The sequence below is a fragment of the Trachypithecus francoisi genome, unplaced genomic scaffold (genome assembly GCF_009764315.1).
Source record: "Trachypithecus francoisi isolate TF-2019V2 unplaced genomic scaffold, Tfra_2.0 Lachesis_group3, whole genome shotgun sequence".
In the NCBI taxonomy this organism is placed as follows: Eukaryota; Metazoa; Chordata; class Mammalia; order Primates; family Cercopithecidae; genus Trachypithecus; species Trachypithecus francoisi.
In genome coordinates this window covers 98461755-98482332 of record NW_022681468.1, presented here as the reverse complement: position 1 = coordinate 98482332, position 20578 = coordinate 98461755, and the positions used below count along the sequence as shown (strand labels likewise).

General features: G+C 46.2%; 1 protein-coding gene across 6 annotated transcripts in view; it reads left to right on the top strand.

The window, feature by feature from the left end:
- CRTC3 (CREB regulated transcription coactivator 3) overlaps positions 1–20578 on the top strand; it is a 121806-nt gene that overhangs the window by 82665 nt on the left and 18563 nt on the right. For 2 of the 6 annotated variants that reach the window (XM_033188989.1, XM_033188986.1), the window contains exons 6-9: positions 766–866; positions 8460–8495; positions 12464–12549; positions 14629–14678. In XM_033188989.1, coding sequence (XP_033044880.1) covers positions 766–866; positions 8460–8495; positions 12464–12549; positions 14629–14678 — 273 coding nt within the window. Of the gene's footprint in view, positions 1–765; positions 867–8456; positions 8496–12463; positions 12550–14628; positions 14679–20578 lie in introns of all 6 variants that reach the window. The other 4 variants (XM_033188985.1, XM_033188984.1, XM_033188988.1 and 1 more) reach the window with 3 other exon arrangements.

The window sequence follows — 20578 nt, the reverse complement described above, 5'->3', positions numbered from 1 at the left end:
ATTTGTTTACGTGAGAATATCTATTGATATTAGAAATTAAATTGAGAGATTTTTTTAAAGATGCTAGTGAATTAAAAAATAAATTAATAGCCCATTATACATTAACGTAAATTGTATCTTTTTGAAAAGAAACACAAAAAAAGTTTTGAAAATAGTGACAATGTTCACCTTTTACAGATCCCTCCAAGGCAGCTGGGTTGTCTGCTCCCGTGCTTAGCTGGGGGCATCACACCTCACATGGCTGCTGGGGAAGCCCGCCGTGCTTGGGAGAGGCCAGAGTGAAAAACAGAGGACACTTTACTGTCATTTTGAAAGTAGGCTTGACCTCACCTGCTTCCTGGAAGGGTTTTGCGAACCACTGCTCTAAGTGACCCTTTACTTAGGAACAGCTGCTCTCAGGTGGAGAAAACCTAGTACAGCCACAGGCTAAACTGGCCACAGCCGGCTTCTGAGCTGGGAAGAATAGGGGCTCTTAGACGGAAGCCATGCATCCGAGGCCCGCCTTTGTCGAACTCGATCGCCATGCTGTCAGCTTCAGCATATGAGGCGGTATGAGTCTAAATTAAAATATTCTGGAGTGTGGGTGATCCTCAGAGGCTGTTATTGATATAAAGAACTTCAGGTAGGTCCTAACCCCTTATTTGATGGATGATTACAAATCAGTTATTCTTGCCTTCTTTCCTGTTGGTAATATTCAACAAAGACTATTGCATTTTCACTAAGGAAAATGGATTTTCAGCCAGACTCTCTCCTCCCCCTCCTTAGGACCAATTCTGATTCTGCTCTTCACACGAGTGCTCTGAGCACCAAGCCCCAGGACCCCTATGGAGGAGGGGGCCAGTCGGCCTGGCCTGCCCCATACATGGGTAAGACACACAGGCCACTGCTGACAGCAGCTGTGCTTGCTCATTCTGTCCTAGGGCCTAAGGGAAAGAGAAGCTGAAGTGGTGTTTGCACTTCCCGGATCAGTGGTCTTAGAGAGGCGGCTCGTGGCAGGGAAGCGTGTGTGTCCATGATGCAGTCAGGATGGATGGAGCTCCTGGCATCCCCTGCCTCTGCCCTGCTGCCTCCACAGCACGCTCTCCCTGTTGGCGTCTCTTGGCCCTCTTCTGGGCACCCGTCATCTTCCAATAACTTTCTAACTGGTCTCCTGATTTCTAGTCTCATATCCCTTCAATCCAGTTTTATGTTAGGTTCCCCAAGAGTCCTCTTTCCCCACCCAGAATCTGAACAAACTGAGAAATAAAACCAGAAGTGACAGACAGAGCTAGGTATCACCTTTATTACTAGTAAGACCTGGTTGGAGGAAGTGACTGTCTCTGTAGGTCGGTGGGCCTGTTGAGACTGAACCCCAGCGTGAGGCTGACTCCCCCTGAGTGGCCGGCAGCACTGGCCAGCGTGGTCCCCTGGGAGGAGGGGTCAGGCCAGCCTGGGGGAGGGAAGGGTGGAGCAGAGGCCTGCTGCCTGAGGGAAGGCATGCCCTTGAGAAGGGGAAGAGGAGACCAGACTGGAACTGTGCATCACCTGCTCAGTTGCCCCCCTGGCCAGTGTGAGTAAGGGGGTGGAAAGAGGCCAGGAGTAACCCGGAGTGGGGAAGAGGCCCACTCATGCCATCTCACAGCTCTGCTTCCAGAGTGAACCCAAACCTGATCATCTTGCTCTCCCGCTTAAAATCCTCAATGCCACCCCTCACCTTCAGGAGAAAGAGCCCAGATCTTCTTTGGAATGACATGAGCCCCAAGGCCTGGCCCCTGTCTGCCTCTCTCCCTTTTCTCTCTGCTCCCCCGCCTCACACCCAAGGTAGCCATGCGAACCACTTTGGGTTCTACTAGTGTGTCTTCCTGTTCCTATCTCTTCCTCTTTCACTCACTCCTGGCCTTCCTGGCCAGCCTTAGCTCGTGTGTATACTCATGTCTGTGGAGCCGTCCTTGACCTTCCTCCCTCTCAGCTCAGAGTTACCGTGTCCTTCTGACATCCCAGACTGCTCTCTTAGCACCTGTAATACTTGGCTGCTTTTTTATGTGAACATGCATCTCTTTCTCTGCTCAGTGTAGATTTCTTGAAGGCAGCATCTTAATGGTCTTGTTCTCTCCAGCCGCTAGCACAGTGCCCAGCACAGAGGAGCCCGTACTGATGGAGAAGTGTGAAGAATCACACACTGGCTCACATGTGCACAGCATTTGCCACAATACCCTCGGTGCTGGCACCTGACCTGTACACGAAGTGAGGCTGGTCATTCAGACACATTTCAAGTCTCCCTTTCTGGGGTTTATAATCTAGAAAGAACAATGGTCTTGAATTATCCATTCCATATGCAGACTGACTCTTGCCCAGAAACTTTCAGGGCTGTGTATTTGTTCTTGAAACAGGAATAAATACATCTTTAGCCAAGAAACCAGCTTTTCTGGTTTTCTTTGCTTTTTGGAGAGTTTAAAGCCTAAATGGCCTGTGTTCCTTCTAGGAGAACATTCATGATCTTATTTCTTTGTATATAGCAGGGACAGGATTGAATAATAATTGTTGCTATATTTGTTCTATTGGTGCAATTTGGAGAAGACTACATTTGCTTAAATGATTGTTTGCTTGTAAACTATGAGAGCTTTCAGAATTGGTTAGGGACATCTACCCATGCTTCCATACATGGGAATATGAAAGTTGGCAGTGATGCTGAAATTGATGTTGGAATTGGATATGGGTCCACTGCTCACTCCTTAGAGGAGCAGGGTGTGTGGGAAGAGGGATTAGTTTAGTTTCAGAATAGGTAGAGATGGGAGTATGTAAACAAAGCCTAAAAAAAGCAGAAGCTGTAATCAGTGGGGGCGCCTGTGAGCACAGCAGGATCCTAATCTCCATGGACTCGGAGCCAGCTAGACAGACAGATTTTTACCCTGGAGCCCCTGCATTTCTGCCTCTGCCATTCCTTTCATTTACACTGCCCTCTGCAAAGTTTACGCTTCTCTAGAAAGGGCTAGAGGCCTAGAGAACCAAGGGAATCACAGGTAATTCAAGTGAGGATTTTTTGATGCTTGCATGCCAAGAAAAAGAAAGTAACTAAAGAAAGCAATTACCTGAGTTGAAGTATTCATGCTGAGCGATGTAGCCTCTGAGAGAAGAGATGAGAAGTGTCAGAAAGGGTAAGTGAGGATGGAATAAGAAAAGCAAAGGAATGTAAACATTGGTCCAGGTAGACAGAGCAATGAGAAAAACAGGAAGAAAGAAAGAAATCCTGGGCCGGGCGCGGTGGCTCAAGCCTGTAATCCCAGCACTTTGGGAGGCCGAGACGGGCGGATCACGAGGTCAGGAGATCGAGACCATCCTGGCTAACACTGTGAAACCCCATCTCTACTAAAAAAAAAAAAAAAAAAAAAAAATACAGAAAACTAGCCGGGCGAGGTGGCGGGCGCCTGTAGTCCCAGCTACTCGGGAGGCTGAGGCAGGAGAATGGCGTGAACCCGGGAGGCGGAGCTTGCAGTGAGCTGAGATCCGGCCACTGCACTCCAGCCCGGGCGACAGAGTGAGACTCCATCTCAAAAAAAAAGAAAGAAAGAAATCCTGGAGCAGGGTTCCTGCTTGAGAATTGTGATGGTCTCTCCTTTTCAAATCAGCAGTTAGAAATTGTTGGGCTACAATATTTGAAAACCATGGAGGGTGGGCTGGCCTCCAGCTCAGATGTCTGAACTGTGTGCCTGCTCCTGCAGTTGCCTTGCAAGTATAGCAGAACTCAGAAACACATCCTAATATGGATGTGTTTACATGGGAAAGCCAGTGTTTAAAATATTATTCAAGTCTCCAAGGATGGAAATTATTTCTGGAGAATTATATTTGTTGGTGGGAGCTATTTTAAATAGTTTCATGTATTTTCCTCCTGTATTTCATTAAAGCTTTTCATTTTCTTTCCTTTTGGATTTTAAAAATATCAACTAGCTTTGCAAAAAGGTATTTCTTATAGGACCAACCAAATAAAGATTTAAAAAGTGATGGGAAAATATAATTGAAACCCAGAACTGGGTTCTATGTTAGAAGCAATAATAGCTGTTCTTTCCCTGGGAATCTCTCCTGAGCAGAATGATGTAGCCACACTTTTTTGTTATTGTTGTTGTTGTTGCTGTTGCTGTGAGCCGATGATGAGAGCATCTGCTCATAGCTTAACTACATGAGCAGTAAGCTATGATACATTCATGAGTGGAGATTTGTGTCACAAGAAAACAAAGCCTGATACATGTTGAGTAATTTTCATAATGGCTATTGAGTTGCATGACAATTAGGCATAAATGATAAGCAGTTGGTATAAATGACAGAAATAAATTTTTATGGAGCCAAACAAGATTTTTATAATTTATCTCTTTTTGTTTAATTATTCAGAATCTATAAAGAGGGCATGTTGGCCATTTCCCTGGCAGCATGTACAGCTTAATGACCATTGCACACATACATGCAGATAGGGAAGCACAGGATTCTCTGGGACACATGCCCTGTCCCATAGCCTAGGACTGTCCCCTAACACCCCTTCTGTCATCGGGCTTGTGGAGGAGGGGCTGGGGTGGTTCTCTTCCTTTTAGGGAGCAGTCTAGAGCTAAGGGGAGAAGAGTGTGTAATAGTTGTCTTCTCTGCATCCGGGGCTGTAGATGCTGAATATTGCCATCTTTGGGGACCACAGTACCCAACTCCTTAGGGTGGAGGGGGCTTGGCATGCCTCGGACCCAGTGACCTTTCACCTGCCAATAAACTTTGACCTGCAGAGTTAAGGAGAAGGTTTACAATGCAAATAACCTTGAAAGATGTAAGCCTGTTAATTGCATGGATTGGACAGGGGTACAGTGGCAGGTACAAGCATCCCAGATCTGAAGAGGGGCAAAAAGAATTTCACCCGGGGACAAGAGGGCCCAGAACGGGGTGGCTGAAACCCCAGAGGCCTCCTTTAGGACACTGGTTAAAGGGTCTTCCCCTTGCCTTCCCTTCTACTTAGCAAATCAGGGCTGTGTGAGGAATTATTTTAGATTTGCCAGGCATGGGAGCACACAGAAGGAACATGGTCTCGGTTCCCTTAGTTAGAAGAGACCAGCCCTTGGTGACTCTGAGGCTGTGAGGTTTCCTGGAACACAGATGCAGCCTTGGTCATCGCTGTCCTATCCCTGTGGGACTGATAAAATGAGTGTTCTGTTTCCAGACAGCCAGTCACAACTCATTCCTTTTTCTTTTTAACCCTTTATTTGTAGTGCCATCTTGTGGGTTTTTAATTTAGTAGTAAAAATCCAGGCTTGGATATTTTGATGATATGTTAGCTTGGTGCCAGTGTATCAGTCATTGCCACCAACACCCTTCTGGTCACCGCAGCCCAAACCCTGAGAGTTGCATCGAATTACTCCCATTCCCATGCCCCCACGCCCATTCAGTAGCCGAGTCCTGTTCATTTTATGCCCGCAGCATGTCTCAAATCTGCCTCTGGTTTTCTGTCTTCACTGCCAGTATCCTACTTGGTTCCTGTTTGCCTTGGACTATTGCATTGGTTTTCTCCTCAGCCTCCCTGCCTTAATAAGGCTTTCTCCTTTCAATCCATCTCCTACTCTGCTGCAAGAGCAGTCTCTGAAGCTTAGCTCTGATCATGTCACTTCTCTAACTGAAACCTTCCATCCCCCACATCCTGCCAAATGACCAGCAGCCTCCTCCAGTCCAGCCCATCTCCCAGTCCTCCCACCATGTGCTGCAGCCACATTCTTCCATCTTCCTTCTCCTTCCTTTCCTTCCCTAACCACCCCCAACTCCTTCTCCTCCGCTGCTGCCACCGCCGCTGCCTCCTCCTCCTTCTCCTCGCACTGGGCATCCCCTTCAGCTTTGCTTCCAGTTGTCTAAATCTTCCAGGTACTACAGCAAATTGGTTAGGGACATGAACGTTCTGAAGACACACAGGCCAGAGTTCTAGTCCCAGAACTTACTAGCAGTGTGATCTTGGGAATGATAATAGCGCCTGCCTCACAGAGTTGCTGTGGGGATCACATGAGATCACCTGTGTAAAGTGCCTGGCACATAGTAAGTGAGCTGTCAGGTTGGTTGTTGGTTATCCTCTTCTTCATCATTATCCTTCAATGAATGATGCCTCAGATACCACCTCCTCTATGAAGCCTTCCTTCTGTTCCAGTCTGAGAAGAGCATGCACTAATGGGGCTGTCACATGGGGTGTCTGTCAGCCACTCAGGCAGTTTCACATAGTAACCCACACTTGAGTCCTCCTGTTTCAGGGACTGGTCAGCCTTAGTAATTAAACCTTGAGTGATTGGTGTCTTGATGATGAAGAGATGCTTCAACACGCCATACCAGATTGCTATGTAAAAACTAGTTTTAAATTTTTAACAGGATAGTTACTTTTTAGTGATCAGAATGAAGTTCCCTGCCCTTTCTTAATATGAGGGTCTCAGGAAAGCCAGAATAGTAATCCAAAGCTCCTGTCCTTTTGATGGTGCTGGTTGTAGAGCCACAGCTTTTCTCTCTCCACACCTCAGTGTTCACCTGTTCCCACTGCCTGTCTTTATATGGGTTAAATGGCTGATTAAGTAAGAATGGGCCAAAGGGCTGGGCGCGGTGGCTCACGCCTGTAATCCTAGCACTTTGGGAGGCCAAGGCGGGTGGATCAAGAGGACAGGAGATCGAGACCATCCTGACCAACACTGTGAAACCCCATCTCTACTAAAAAAAAAAAAAAATACAAAAAATTAGATGGGCAAGGTGGCGGGAGCCTATAGTCCCAGCTACTCGGGAGGCTGAGGCAGGAGAATGGCGTGAACCCGGGAGGCGGAGCTTGCAGTGAGCCGAGATCGTGCCACTGCACTCCAGCCTGGGCCAAAGAGCTAGACTCTGTCTCAGAAAAAAAAAAAAAAAAAGAATGGGCCAAGGACCTTCTGCAATAGTCTCCTGAGACAATGATTAAAAATGTAGGCCAGGCGTGGTAGCTTACACCTGTAATCCCAGCACTTTGGGAGGCTGAGGCTGGCAGATTACCTGAGGTCAGGAGGTTGAGATCAGCCTGGCTATCATGGTGAAACCCCATCTCTACCAAAAAATACAAAAATTAGCCGGGCCTGCTGGTATGTGCCTGTAATCCCAGCTACTGGGGAGGCTGAGGCAGGAGAATTGCTTGAACCCTGGAGGTGGAGGTTCCAGTGAGCCAAGATCACGCCACTGCACTCCAGCCTGGGTGACAAAGTGAGACTCTGTCTCAGGAAAAATAAACAAATTTTTAAAATGTAGATTCCTTGGCCAATTCTCACACCTTCTGAATCAAAATCTTTGAGGGTTGGTCCAATCTGCATTTTAGCAGGCTTACCCAAGGGCTCTTTATGTGCTCTAAAATAAAGCTTTCAATCACTTACTTACATTCTGGTTCTGTGGGCCTGAAAGAAATTCTGTGTTTGTGTGTCTGCTTAATTCATCGGCCTTTTTGTACTCCTGGGACTCTTCGTGTTGCCCCTGCCCCTGGGCTCTGTTAAAATTTTGTATCTTCTACCTGTGTTACAGAATGTGCTACTATGTTACCATGATCTGTCTTCTCACCGACACTGTATCACCCAGCCCCACCTAGCACTTAATGTAGAAACTTATTAAATATGGGTTGAGTGAATGGTTATTAGACATTTCATTTAAATTGTATAGACTAATCAGGTTAACTTGTAGGTTAACCTTAGCCAAAAACTTATCTAAAATGTAAGTAAGCTATACTTAAATGCTTAGAACTTAATAATATATCCTGATTCTATACTGAAAAATATTTGATTGCTCTTAGGGGAATGCTAAGATATTACATTCTTGGCACGGTTCTTTAGTTTTAGCTTATAGGAATAGGAAATACTATACTTTGTCATCTGCAGTATAATTTATGGATTAAAAATACTTCATTCAGCCAGAGCTTATTCCAAGTCAAAGTTTTAAAACTTTGTGAATAGCTATCTTATGTACCCTTTAAATTAACTTAGACTCCAGATAAATTTTATTCTTAAAATAACTTCACTGCATGAGAAATATATATAATAGCATACAGCATGGAACTTCGGATTTGTTCCTGTAGACACCCATGGTAAGTATCAAACATTGATGCAGGCTTTTTGAGTTACCTTCTCTTACCCCCATGATAAAGCATTTGGAAGAGAATTTCCATCTATACTTCTTTACTTTGTGGTTTGAATAAAGATTCTCAGGTTTTGTAAAAATTGTTCTTTCAGGACAGAGACAGTAAGAAAATTTAAGACAATTTTAAAGGAAAAAAAAGGAAACAAATTTAGTTTCAAATTAGCTATGCCTATTTTTAGTATAAATGATAAAGCACCTTAAATGAAAATCAGTGTATCAAAAGTGCATTAGAATTTTCAAAATTCTATTTCAAATTATAAAGAGTTACTAATTCATAAATTCATGAAAATGAAAGTGCCACATAAAAGCGTTTTCTTTTTTTCTTTTTCCTTTCCCAGTAGGTTTCTGTGATGGTGAGAATAATGGACATGGGGAAGGTATGAACTTATTTTACCTACCTGTATCGGAGTGGGATGCTGAGTAGTGGATATAACCTTTCAATAGCTTTACTAATAAATATTCATGTTTTCAGGACTCCCCAGATGCTAACAACTGCTGATTGGCTTACTTTTCAGAGAGCCTTTAGAAAATTAAGGCTAGCCATGTTCAAGGCCAGGAGAAAGGAAATGTGTGGTTGCATTACAAAGGTTCCTTTTTATCTAGGTCCCTACAGTCATAAGGTTGAGCAAGGAAGCAAAAGTTGTAATCACATGAAAATATGAATGAATTGGCCTGGCACGGTGGCTCATGCCTGTAATCTCAGCAGTTTGGGAGGCTGAGGCAGGTGGATCACTTGAGGTCAGGAGTTTGAGACTAGCCTGGCCAACATGGTGAAACCCTGTGTCTACTAAAAATACAAAAATTAGCCGGGTGTGGTGGCACGTGCCTGTGGTCCCAGATACCCGTGAGGCTGAGGCAGGAGAATCGCTTGAACCTGGGAGGTGGAGCTTGCAGTGAGTCGGGATCGTGCCACTGCACTCCAGCCTGGAGACCAAGTGAGACTCCGTCTCAAAAAAAAAAAAAAAAAGAATGAAAAAAAGTGAGACTCCGTCTCAAAAAAAAAAAAAAAACTTAAACAATTAGTTATTCCAGTAGTCTCTGCCCATTTAGAAAGTCTTCGTTGACAGATATAAATAAACAATGCCAGGAAAATGCATATTGGTTGTGAAATGAAAATGCAAACCTTATACAAGATGCTGAGTTTCGTGAAGCCAAATAAAACAGTGTTGGAGATCTATGGAAGTGACACTCAAAGCCATTGACAAATGAGGGTCTGACACAGTTCATTTATTCAGTTAGTACCAGGCATTGTTTTCTTTTCTCTAAATCTTTATAATCTGGAATTTAATTTTTATAATCTAAAAATAAACAACTAAATTAGGTTTATATGTCACAGAGGTGAGACTCGTGGGGGGCCTGATAAATGAGGAGCATCTTGCAAGAGGCACACCTCTCTGTCATCATCCTGCATGCTCCTTTTCTGGGCAAGCCCTTTTAGGCCATGAATAAAATCACAAACAGTTAAAACATCAATAAACATCTAATCCATTAGAACAGAAATTAGTAAATGGCTTCAAGGTTGATTGCATTCCTTCAATGCTTTGAAGAATTCCTGACAAATCTTGGATATGAAAAGGGACTAAAAGCAATGAACTCTAAGAAAACAGTCCCCATTAAGGCCCTGGAGTCTGCCCTAACCGTGTTCTTACAACCAACCTCTTTGGAGAAGTAGCCTTGAGCTGTGTGATGCCACCTCACTCAGTCCTTCAAACTTTTCCCAGCATCTGACAGTACCTTTCAGGGCAATTTTTTTTTTTTTTTTTGAGACGGAGTCTCGCTCTGTCACCAGGCTGGAGTGCAGTGGCGTTACCTTGGCTCACTGCAACCTCTGCCTCCTGGGTTCAAGCGATTCTCCTGCCTCAGCCTCCCGAGTAGCTGGGACTACAGATGCCCGCCACCACGCCCGGCTAATTTTGTGTGTGTTTTTAGTAGAGAAGGAGTTTCGCCACAGTGGCCAGGCTGGTCTCGAACTCCTGACCTCAGACGATCTGCCCACTTCCGCTTCCCAAAGTGCTGAGATTGCAGGCATGAGCTACCACATCCAGCCTTTCTGGGCAAATTTTATTCTTTTTTTTTTTTTTTTTTTTTTTTTTTTGAGACGGAGTCTCGCTCTGTCGCCCAGGCTGGAGTGCAGTGGCCGGATCTCAGCTCACTGCAAGCTCCGCCTCCCGGGTTTACGCCATTCTCCTGCCTCAGCCTCCCGAGTAGCTGGGACTACAGGCGCCCGCCTCCTCGCCCGGCTAGTTTTTTGTATTTTTTAGTAGAGACGGGGTTTCACCGTGTTAGCCAGGATGGTCTCGATCTCCTGACCTCGTGATCCGCCCGTCTCGGCCTCCCAAAGTGCTGGGATTACAGGCTTGAGCCACCGCGCCCGGCCGGCAAATTTTATTCTTGACCTCTCATTGTATTGGTTTAGGAAGGCCCTCAAAGCCCATTTTCCTTGTTTCCTAGTTTGCTGAGAGCCACCTGTAGCGTCAGCATTTACCAGACACTGTTTTAAGCACCCACCAGTAGAGAAGAAAACCAAGGCTCTGCCCTCATGGAACTTACATTTCTGAAGCAGTTTATATTAATGATTAAGTCAGATAACATTTGAAGAAAATCAACAAGGATGTTGACAAAATATGCTCTTCAAAAGAGAGTGATGTGAATATCGGGATTAAGAGAGACATCTGGGGACATTGACCAAGCCTGGCCTGGTTTAGCAGAAATGACTGCTGTCCTGGTGGTATTGGGCAGGTTGCCTGAAGAGCATTGTATCCTCCCCTTACCATGCTGTCGAATAAGTTAGACCCCTACCCATACTTAAGTCATTTTAGAAGTCACAATTGCATTTATATCCTCAGTTTTATTAAATACAAGATAAACTTATTTTAGAGTTTTTGTTTCAAACTCTTTTCTCAATATTTACTAGGAAAGTTTGGGCCTTGTTTCGTGTGACTTCTTTCTGGGGTCCATTATTCTTGGGTACTCGGCCATCTTTTGAGGGGCTAAGACAGGATAGTCATGACAGTCACACTGGAGCTTCTGTGGCCCCTGGAACTCAACAGCATTCCTGGTTCTGAGTAGTCACCAGTGTCCCTAACTTGGAATCCCCTTCCTGACATCAGATCACTTAACTCCTGAAGGCTGGTCCTTGTTTTCTGGTCTCTTTCTGAGAATAAAAAGTATTTACTTGTTCTGTGACCCAGCGTTCTTCTTTTACCTGGCACGACTGAGAGAGTTAAAGCGGAAAGCCCTGGAAGGCTCCCTTTATACAGGTTGTTTCCTAGCATTAAAGAGCCAACAGCGGTCCAGCAGCTGCCCAGCCTCAGATCCTCTGGGTTGTTGGTTCCTCTTTGTCCCCCACTTCCATCCCACAACCAAGGAGCTTCACTGCCACCATGTCTTCCAGCTAATACTCCTCTTCTCCATACTTTCCCCATTTCATCTTTGTTGCAGGCTCTCTCCTCATCCCTCTTCTTCTGTTCTCTCCTTTGCCAAGCCTGCGGAGCCCTCCCTGCCCTGGCCTCAGTCGTCTCCTTTTACTTCCTACCATCCCCTTGACTCAGCCTACACTCCAGTTGAAAAGAGTTGCTCTACTCTTACCTTCCCCTCTCTTGGAATTCCCTTCTCCTGTGTCTCTAAAGGGCTCCCCCCAGTGCCCATCTCCAAAACCCTCCTGGCCTCTTCCCCTTCTGCAGTTCACCTCTCAGGAGCATCATACCCTCAGCTCTCTCGGGCTTCCACTCGTTTCTTCCTTCAGTGATGGTTATTTATGAGTTGCCCTTATCCACTGACTAGATTACAAATTCGTGAAAGGTTGAATCCATGTCTTACTCATTTCTGCAGTTCCCACGGTAGTGCCCAAAGTGCCTTCCCTAGTAGACAGTCCATGAATAAGTCATTTTTGTGTGTTAAATAAGTCAAACATTTTATTTGTTAAATCAGTTTTTACAAAGATAATTTGTTCAGCCAAAGGTAGGTAGGATGGATGCTTTCTTTTTTTGTTGTTGTTTTTGTTTTTTTGAGACAGGGTCTTGTTCTGTTGCCCAGCCTGGAGTGCAGTGGCACAGTCATGGCTTAGTGCAGCCTCGGCCTCTCAGGCTCAAGCAGACCTCCCACCTCAGCCTCCTGAGTAGCTGGGACTACAGGTGTAAGCCGCCACACCCAGCTAATTTTAAATTTTTTGTAGAGACAGGTCTCACTATGTTCCCCAGTCTTGTCTCAAATTCCTGGGCTCAAGCGATCCTCCTGCCTTGGCACCATAAAGTGCTAGGATTATAGGCGTGAGCTACCATGCCCGACCCAGATTCCTGCCTTCTCATGCAATGACTGTGCTGCCTTTTTTTTTTTTCTCCTTTAGTAGCATCTTTCCCTGGCCCATTGAAAGAAGAGAATCTGTTAAATGTTCCGAAGCCACTGCCAAAACAACTGTGGGAGACCAAGGAGGTGGGTGAACAGTACTCAGCTATGTTTGTTGTCACTGAATGTTTGTACTTTGAAGTCATCGAAAAATCTTGCAGAGGTGAAAACGAGGAACTAGGAGAAAAGGAGAAGATTTGTCTGAGGACAGAGATAAGAATATACAAGGGAATGACATTTCAAGTAAAAATTATCGCACTTGTGTCAATGAATTAGTACATTGATCTCTTGGCTTCCTAATTTTCATATGAATTGACTTACTTAAAAAAAAAAACCTGCTAAGTCCCCCGTATCTTATTTGTTTTGCGAAAAGGTCTGAAACCTCGTTGTAAGTCATAGGCAGATTTTTCTGTTTTTTAGCCAGCACTTTATACCAGTCTCCAGCTTCTGTCCAGAATTACTGGTATACCAGATAGCCCTTTTTAAATCAAGGGCATTTGACCTGAGTCCTCCAAGTCAGTTGACAAGTCATCTGTTTTACTATGATTTCCATGTGTAGCATTTGTATCTAAAGTTGTGCTAGCTGACCTCCACCTCGGCTGTCTGTACACCTCACCCACTGTGGAAGAAAGGGAGGTCCCACGGTTCTTGCCTTGGCCTTTCTTCCCAGAGGGAAGCTGTGTTGACTTTGAAAGAAAACAGTTAATCTGTTCCAGCCCTTAAGGATGCTCTATTGCAATTGCTTGTATTGCCTGTGTACTTAACTATCCCCACCTATTTAGGATCCCTTTGGCCCAGTTCCATTTTCTTCCGCCAAGTCTACCAGAGTCACCATTAGCATTACAGTTGTCTTAAAAGGTTTTTTGTAAAAGCAAGATGTATTTGATGTTTAATCATTTGGGAAGTAAAAAAGAGATGTGATTTAAAATTCACATATTTAAACACAGGAGAAGCAACCACACTATGTCTTTTGGCTGTGAGAGGCACATGTGGTTGTGGAGGCTTTTATCAGGGACAACTACATCTTCTCCACCAAAGAGGGCAGTAGTATGCCCTCCTCCCTGAGTACCAGGGACTGGTCTCTGGAAAGAGATGTTCATCTCCCTTGGTTCTTGTGGATTTGTAGTACTCATTCCTGTCCATCTGGAGCTTATATTCTAGTTGAAATATCTTATTTTCTTCTGACATTCATTTCTTTTTTCACCCTGTTTTTTTCTTTTATGTATTTCATTTCCTCTCAAGCCAATTGGAAAAGAAATGTTTATTTAAGAGCTCTACGTCGGCCAGACGCAGTGGCTCACACCTGTAATCCCAGCACTTTGGGAGGCCGAGGCAGGTGGATCACCTGAGGTTGGGAGTTTGAGACCAGCCTGTCCAACATGGTGAAACCCCGTCTCTACTAAAAATACAAAAATTAGCCGAGTGTGGTGGTGTGTGCCTGTAATCCCAGCTACTCAGGAGGCTGAGGCAGGAGAATCGCTTGAACCCAGGAAGCAGAGGTTGCAGTTAGCCAAGATCACACCACTGCACTCCAGCCTAGACAACAACGAAAACTCCATAAAAAGCTCTATGTGTAAAACATTGGTCTTTTAATATTAATCCAGAAGGTAAATTGATAAGGCATCAAATTAAGAAAATATATTAATATTGGCCGGGCGCGGTGGCTCAAGCCTGTAATCCCAGCACTTTGGGAGGCCGAGACGGGCGGATCACGAGGTCAGGAGATCGAGACCATCCTGGCTAACACAGTGAAACCCCGTCTCTACTAAAAATACAAAAACTAGCCGGGCGAGGTGGCGGGCGCCTGTAGTCCCAGCTACTCGGGAGGCTGAGGCAGGAGAATGGCGTAAACCCGGGAGGCGGAGCTTGCAGTGAGCTGAGATCCGGCCACTGCACTCCAGTCCGGGCGACAGAGCGAGACTCCGCTTCAAAAAAAAAAAAAAAAAAAAAAAAAAAGAAAATATATTAATATTATGCCTCCCTTAGGCCTGGAAGTTAGTTAAAAAAGTCTTGCCAAAACCTAAAAGTCTGCTCTGTGAGGACGCTGCTGACACGCGAACTCTCACTTGCCCCCAGTAGAGCCTCAAGATCCTTACGAAGACACTTTTCAAAAACTTGAATTTGGCTTTACAGTAAGTAAGACCAGCTTTCGTTGTCTCTTCTCAGATTCAATCCCTGTCAGGACGCCCTCGATCCTGTGATGTTGGAGGTGGCAAGTAAGTAATATTCTTTCTGTTCATGTTTCAGGGACTATCTTGAAGGTTTTTCCCAAAAGGCAAGTCTCACTGCTTTGTTACAGGACTCTCAGAAACGTAACTTGCTACGTATAAATTGAAAGTCAACTGCATTTTCATAAAAACAGCCACTTTCTTTTGATACTCATATTTCATCTGTTTAAAGTAGTTAAATTACATAACTATAATAACAAATAAAACTGACATAAGTATGTTTGAGAATCACACAACTGACTCTTGGTAAATACACAACTCTCTGGGTAGAAGCAGCGTCAGAAGCAGAAATGTGCGGGAATCGAGAGGAGCCTACCAGCCCCGAGCTGTGGCAGGCTGTGGGCATCAGTGGCATCTTGGCCAGAGGAAAAGGGAAGCAGCAGTTCACCTGGCAGCTTGGTGGCACAGAAGTTAATTAAAAGAGTTTCTGTGAGTGTACTTAATGTCACTGAACTGTACACATAGAAATGGTTAAAATGGTAAATTTTATGGTATATTTATTTTACCACAATTTAAAAACATAAATGGAAGATGAATATATTTTCCATATGCAATACAAAAAAGTTTCTATGAAGCAATTTGTTAGTGGATTTAATAGTATGCAACTTCACTCCCTAAAAGGTTTGAGACAACTTACAAAAATATATATAGTACAAGCAAATGAAAAAGGAAGTTCATGAGGAAGTTGAGTCGAAAAGAGAACGAGGAGATGAAAGAGAGAATGAGGCCCTTGCCTTAACAGAAACTGCCTTGGGAGGGCTGGCTGGTGTGCCACGTGGGATGGTACAGACAGCTGCTGGGGAGTTTCGCAGAGAGGACCCCTTGGAACTCGATGGGCTGTGTCCTGAGACAGCCCGGAGAAGGCTTCCTGGGGATGTTTATCCTAGCGTCCGTGACAGCAGTCCCACCACTTGGAACCGAAGCCAATTCAGAACCAGCAAGGCTGCAGGGCCAAAATAATGTGGTTTGGAAATGGGATTCTTGCATGATGTGACTTAGTACATACAATCACCAGTGGGTCAGTGGGTGAACTAAATCCACTTCAGGCAATCATTGAATATGATTTCCCCCAACAGAGCTTCCTGTGAGTATATCACAGCAGCGCATTCAACGCACTCCCTACTGAGTACCTGGAGCTCAGACATTCTTTTTGGCAGGTTAAACATAAACTCAGGTAATCTGCTGAGCTGCGCCATGGGTTGATGTTCGCTTCAGAAAGTGGGAAAGCCTGCCAGGGCACATACCCAACAAAAGACGGGCTGCCGAGGGGTGCAGGACATTCCTATGGAAGGGGCAAGATTTTCCTCAAGGGAGTCTCCCTCAACCTAGTCCGGTTCAGGGGCTTCCTGGTAAAATGGAAATTTGAAAAATATATATATATATTTTTTCCTCAAGAATCAATTTTGGCTTAACCATCAGATACCCTTCAGGCTCTGAAAGCCTACATTATAGAATTGGGCTGTAGTACTTTAGCCCTCAAGAGGTTGGTTTTTTGTTTTTTTATTTTTTTTTGTTTGTATTTATTTATTTATTTGAGATGGAGTATGGCTCTATCGCTCAGGCTGGAGTGCAGTGGCATGCTCTTGGCTCACTGCAACCTCTGCCTCCCAGGTTTAAGTGATTCTCCTACCTCAGCCTCCTAAGTAGCTGGAATTACAGACGTGCACCACCATACCCAGCTAATTTTTTTATATATAGTAGAGACAGAGTTTCATCATATTGGCCAGGCTGGTCTTGAACTCATGACCTCAGGTGATCCACCCACCTCGGCCTCCCAAAGTGCTAGGATTACAGGCGTGAGCCACCATGCCCAGCCTGTTTTGTTTTTACAGATAGGGTCTTGCTATGTTGGCCAGGTGAGTCTTGAACTCCTGGCCTCAAGTGATCCTCTCAAAGGACCACTTGCCTTGGCCTCCCAAAGCACTGGGATTACAGGTGAGCCACCATGCCTGGCCAACCCGGAGAGTTTTAAAGCAGGTGTTTTTTAGGTGGAGAAAGTTGCTTTCTTGCTCTTATGTTACAGATAGAATTCCATTCAGTGACTCCTAGTCACGCACATATTTATTGACCCCCTAATTCTTGGCACTGGGTAAAACAATGAACAAAACAGATCAAGTTCCTGCTTTTGAGGAGCTAATAATCTAGTAGAGCAAGATGGGCAGAAACAAATAAGCAAAGCATGGTGAAAGTCAGGTGTGGGTAAATGCACTGAAGGAGACACAACCGTGGCAGGTGGACAGGCAGCCACCGGCGGTTGTTGAGGAAACCTTTCTGATAGTGTGAGGCGACGCGGAGAGGGCTGCAGGCAGCAGGAGCAGCAAATGCAAAGACGCCAAGGCAGGAGTGGGCCTGGAGCTCAAGGAGGCTTGTATTGCTTGGATCTGCACAGAGAAGATGGGAGTCGTTAGAGGGTCTTGAACCCGGGGGCGCATTACTTTCCTTAGATCAGTGGTGACTCTTTTAGGTAGTAACTGTATTTGGAAAGGAACCCACCTGTATTTCTCCCAGCTGCGGAGGAACTGTGTGAACATCATTAATGACCTGGTTCACAGTGGTCACATTTTTTCCATCCTTGCTCTGTGCCGTTGGACGCTTTTCCCTGCCGCACTGCTGCTCTCTCTGCCTTCACTCCCACCTGATCACCCATGGATCTTTCTTCTCAGTCAGAAAGCCCATCTGCTCTCACATTGAGGGCTCTGAGGTCTCAATTTTATTTTTCTAGTCCTTGACCTTTAACCCTATAAACAGTTCCATACTTCCAGCCATCTAAAAGACAAAATTCAGGCCGGGCGCAGTGGCTCATACCTGTAATCCCAGCACTTTGGGAGACTGAGGCAGGCCGATCACTTGAGGTCAGGAGTTCGAGACCAGCCTGGCCAGCATGGCAAAACCCTGTCTCTACTAAAAATACAAAAATTTGCTGGGTATGGTAGTGCACACCTGTAATCCCAGCTACTCTGGAGGCTGAGGCAGGAGAATTGTTTGAACCTGGGAGGCAGAGGTTGCAGTGAGCCAAGATCGCACCACTGCACTCTAGCCTAGGCGACACAGCAAGACTGTGTCTCAAAGAAACACAAAATAAAATAAAAAGACAAAATTTATATTCAGTTTTTCTACAACCAAAATGATCCTTCTTCCTCACCATCCGGTTGGACACCTCTCCTGCTGCTTCATTTCTTTCCAAGACTCCACAGTTCGCCCAGTCATACTTTTAACAAGAAAAGTGAGGCGAGGCTGGCAGGAGTGCGTGCTCATCTCTCTTCTGCCACTGATTCCCCCGACACCACCCTCCTCTAGTCCTAGGGACACAGGGGTCCCTCCTAATCAGGCTGGCCACTTTACCACTCCCTAGTCCTCCTCCTGCTGGATTTGCGGAGGCCTTTCTCTGCTAATTAACTTTCCCTCATTTCCAGAATTCTCAGTCATGCTTTTTGAAAGCATATTTACTCTCGAGTGTTCCTTACTGCTTCCCCATCCTCGACCCACCATGCCCTGGCTTCCACATCTGCTGTTCAATGGAACCTTGAGAATGTCAGTTGCCTCCTGTACATAAATGAGAAATATCCCTGCTGCATCCCTGCATGTCTTCCTAGTCAGCAAAAACTCAAAGCCAAAACAGAATTCATGATCTCATCCATACCCCTGCCCTCATTCCTGGTCTGCTCACATCTTCAGTGTCCCCTGTCTCAGTGGGGGGCTCCACCAGTCCCCAGGCCAAAGGCCCCAGAGTTGTTCTTGAGTTCTACTTCCCTGTCTCTAGAGTCCACCCTGCCTCTCTGTCCCTGTGCTCATGGCCTCCTGCTGGACCGTTCAGCAGCATCACAGTGTGCCTCTCCACCTCCAGGTCTGCTCCTTGCACCCCAAGACCCCTTCCCCAAGTCTGTTAGCTATGCTGTCCTAAGAAAAGCTGATACCTCTCTCCCCGACACTGCCCACCCCGCTTCCAGCCTTCCACTGGCGTCGTGTCGTCCTCTCATCAGTGCCAGCCTCGGGTGCTCCCTGCCTGCTTTTCCAGTTCCATCTCCACCACTAACCAGCCCTCCTAAACTCCACCCTCCCGTGGTCTGAATCCTCACAGTTCTGAGGGCACACCGTGTGATCTCACACCTCCCTGCTTTTGCCCATGCTGTGAACTTGCCTGAAATCTTTTTCCTGACTAGATCACCTGAATTCTTTAGCCTTTAAACTCAGCTCAGATGTCCTCCAAGGAAGCCTCCTCAGGTCGGCTGGGCTTCCCTCCATATGGCCTCCCTCCAGGCTCTATCACTGCACTACTGAATTGTATTATGTTGCCAGTTATGTTCCTTATGGCTCAGTCTCTTGAAGCCCAGATGCCAGTGACTGGCCCCTGGGAGGTGCTCTGCTGATGCGTGCAGGAGGGAATGAAGTGTCCTCAGTGGAATTCATAACTTCCCTCTGCTCCTGGCTGGTGGCACCTTCTCCTGCATTCTCCTCCGCTTCACCCTCACTGCTCTTTTCCTAGGTCACCCCTGGACCGCTGCAGGTGGTCCTTCTAATTGGTTCTCCCTGCCTTTCTTTCTGCTCCCTGAGGCCATCCTCCACACTGGAACCACAGTGACATTTCTGAAATGCCATTCTCCAACTTAACCTGGCCTCTCTCTTTCCACAGTCCCTGATCCAGACTCCTGAGAACAGCACATCTTCTCCCTCCTGCCTCTCCCTCCCCATCTGCTGCCTTCCCTCCCCACACTCTGCCCTGACACTTGACACCTGGCCATGCCCAGCTACTCGCAGTTCCATGCACACACTATGTCACGTCCATGGCAAACCCGTCCCCTCTACAGCCCATCCTGACATGGACAACTCCTGCTTTTGTGCTCCCGGTGTCACTTGTACCCACTGGTTACACACACCCCTTCTCAAACCCAGCACAGCGCGATTCCTGCCACGTTGCAGTTACTTGCTTTCCCAGGCTGTCTCTCTTGCCCATCTGTGAACTCCAAGAACAAGGTCCTTTCAGACCTGGCTAGCAGGCCCCTCCCTGGGCCCCGCACTTGAGAGGGCTTCATTCCCAAAGGGAACATACCACCATTGTACACCCCCTAGGCCTGGGGGTGGCTAGAAAGTCAGCGAGGTGTGGACAGAGCTTGGCCGCATAGGCTGGGATAGCCATGTGCGTGCACTGCAGTGCGGAACAGGACTAGGCGGAAGAGAAGGGGACGTGGACTGAGGGCCAGGCTGCCTCTCCCTGTGTATTCTGGCACAGAACTCCAAGAAGTCTGAGAATTCTACATGTAAATCTGGCCTTGCAGGCTATTATGAGGTATAATTTGTCGGGATAGACAGAGAACAAAGTTCATGTAAGGGTTTGTTCATTTGATTTATAAGTTTTAAAAATCGAAGCAGATGGTATGCGGGCCTCCTTTTATACTCTTGCTCCAGGCCTGTACATTTCAGGAGCAGGCCTGACCCCAGACATACTCATCTGCTTGTTCATCATGGTGCCACCAGCACGCGGCCCGCTGCCTGGCACACGGTGCCAGCCCACAGATTGTGATGAATGAGTGGCAACATCTCTTTGTCACTTTAAAGTTTATGAAGACTGTAATTTAAAAAATATATCGGCCAGGCGCGGTGGCTCAAGCCTGTAATCCCAGCACTTTGGGAGGCCGAGACGGGTGGATCACAAGGTCAGGAGATCGAGACCACCCTGGCTAACACGGTGAAACCCCGTCTCTACTAAAGAATACAAAAAACTAGCCGGGAGACAAGGCGGGCGCCTGTAGTCCCAGCTACTCGGGAGGCTGAGGCAGGAGAATGGCGTGAACCCGGGAGGCGGAGCTTGCAGTGAGCTGAGATCCGCCCACTGCACTCCAGCCCGGGCGACAGAGCGAGACTCCGTCTCAAAAAAAATAAAAATAAAAATA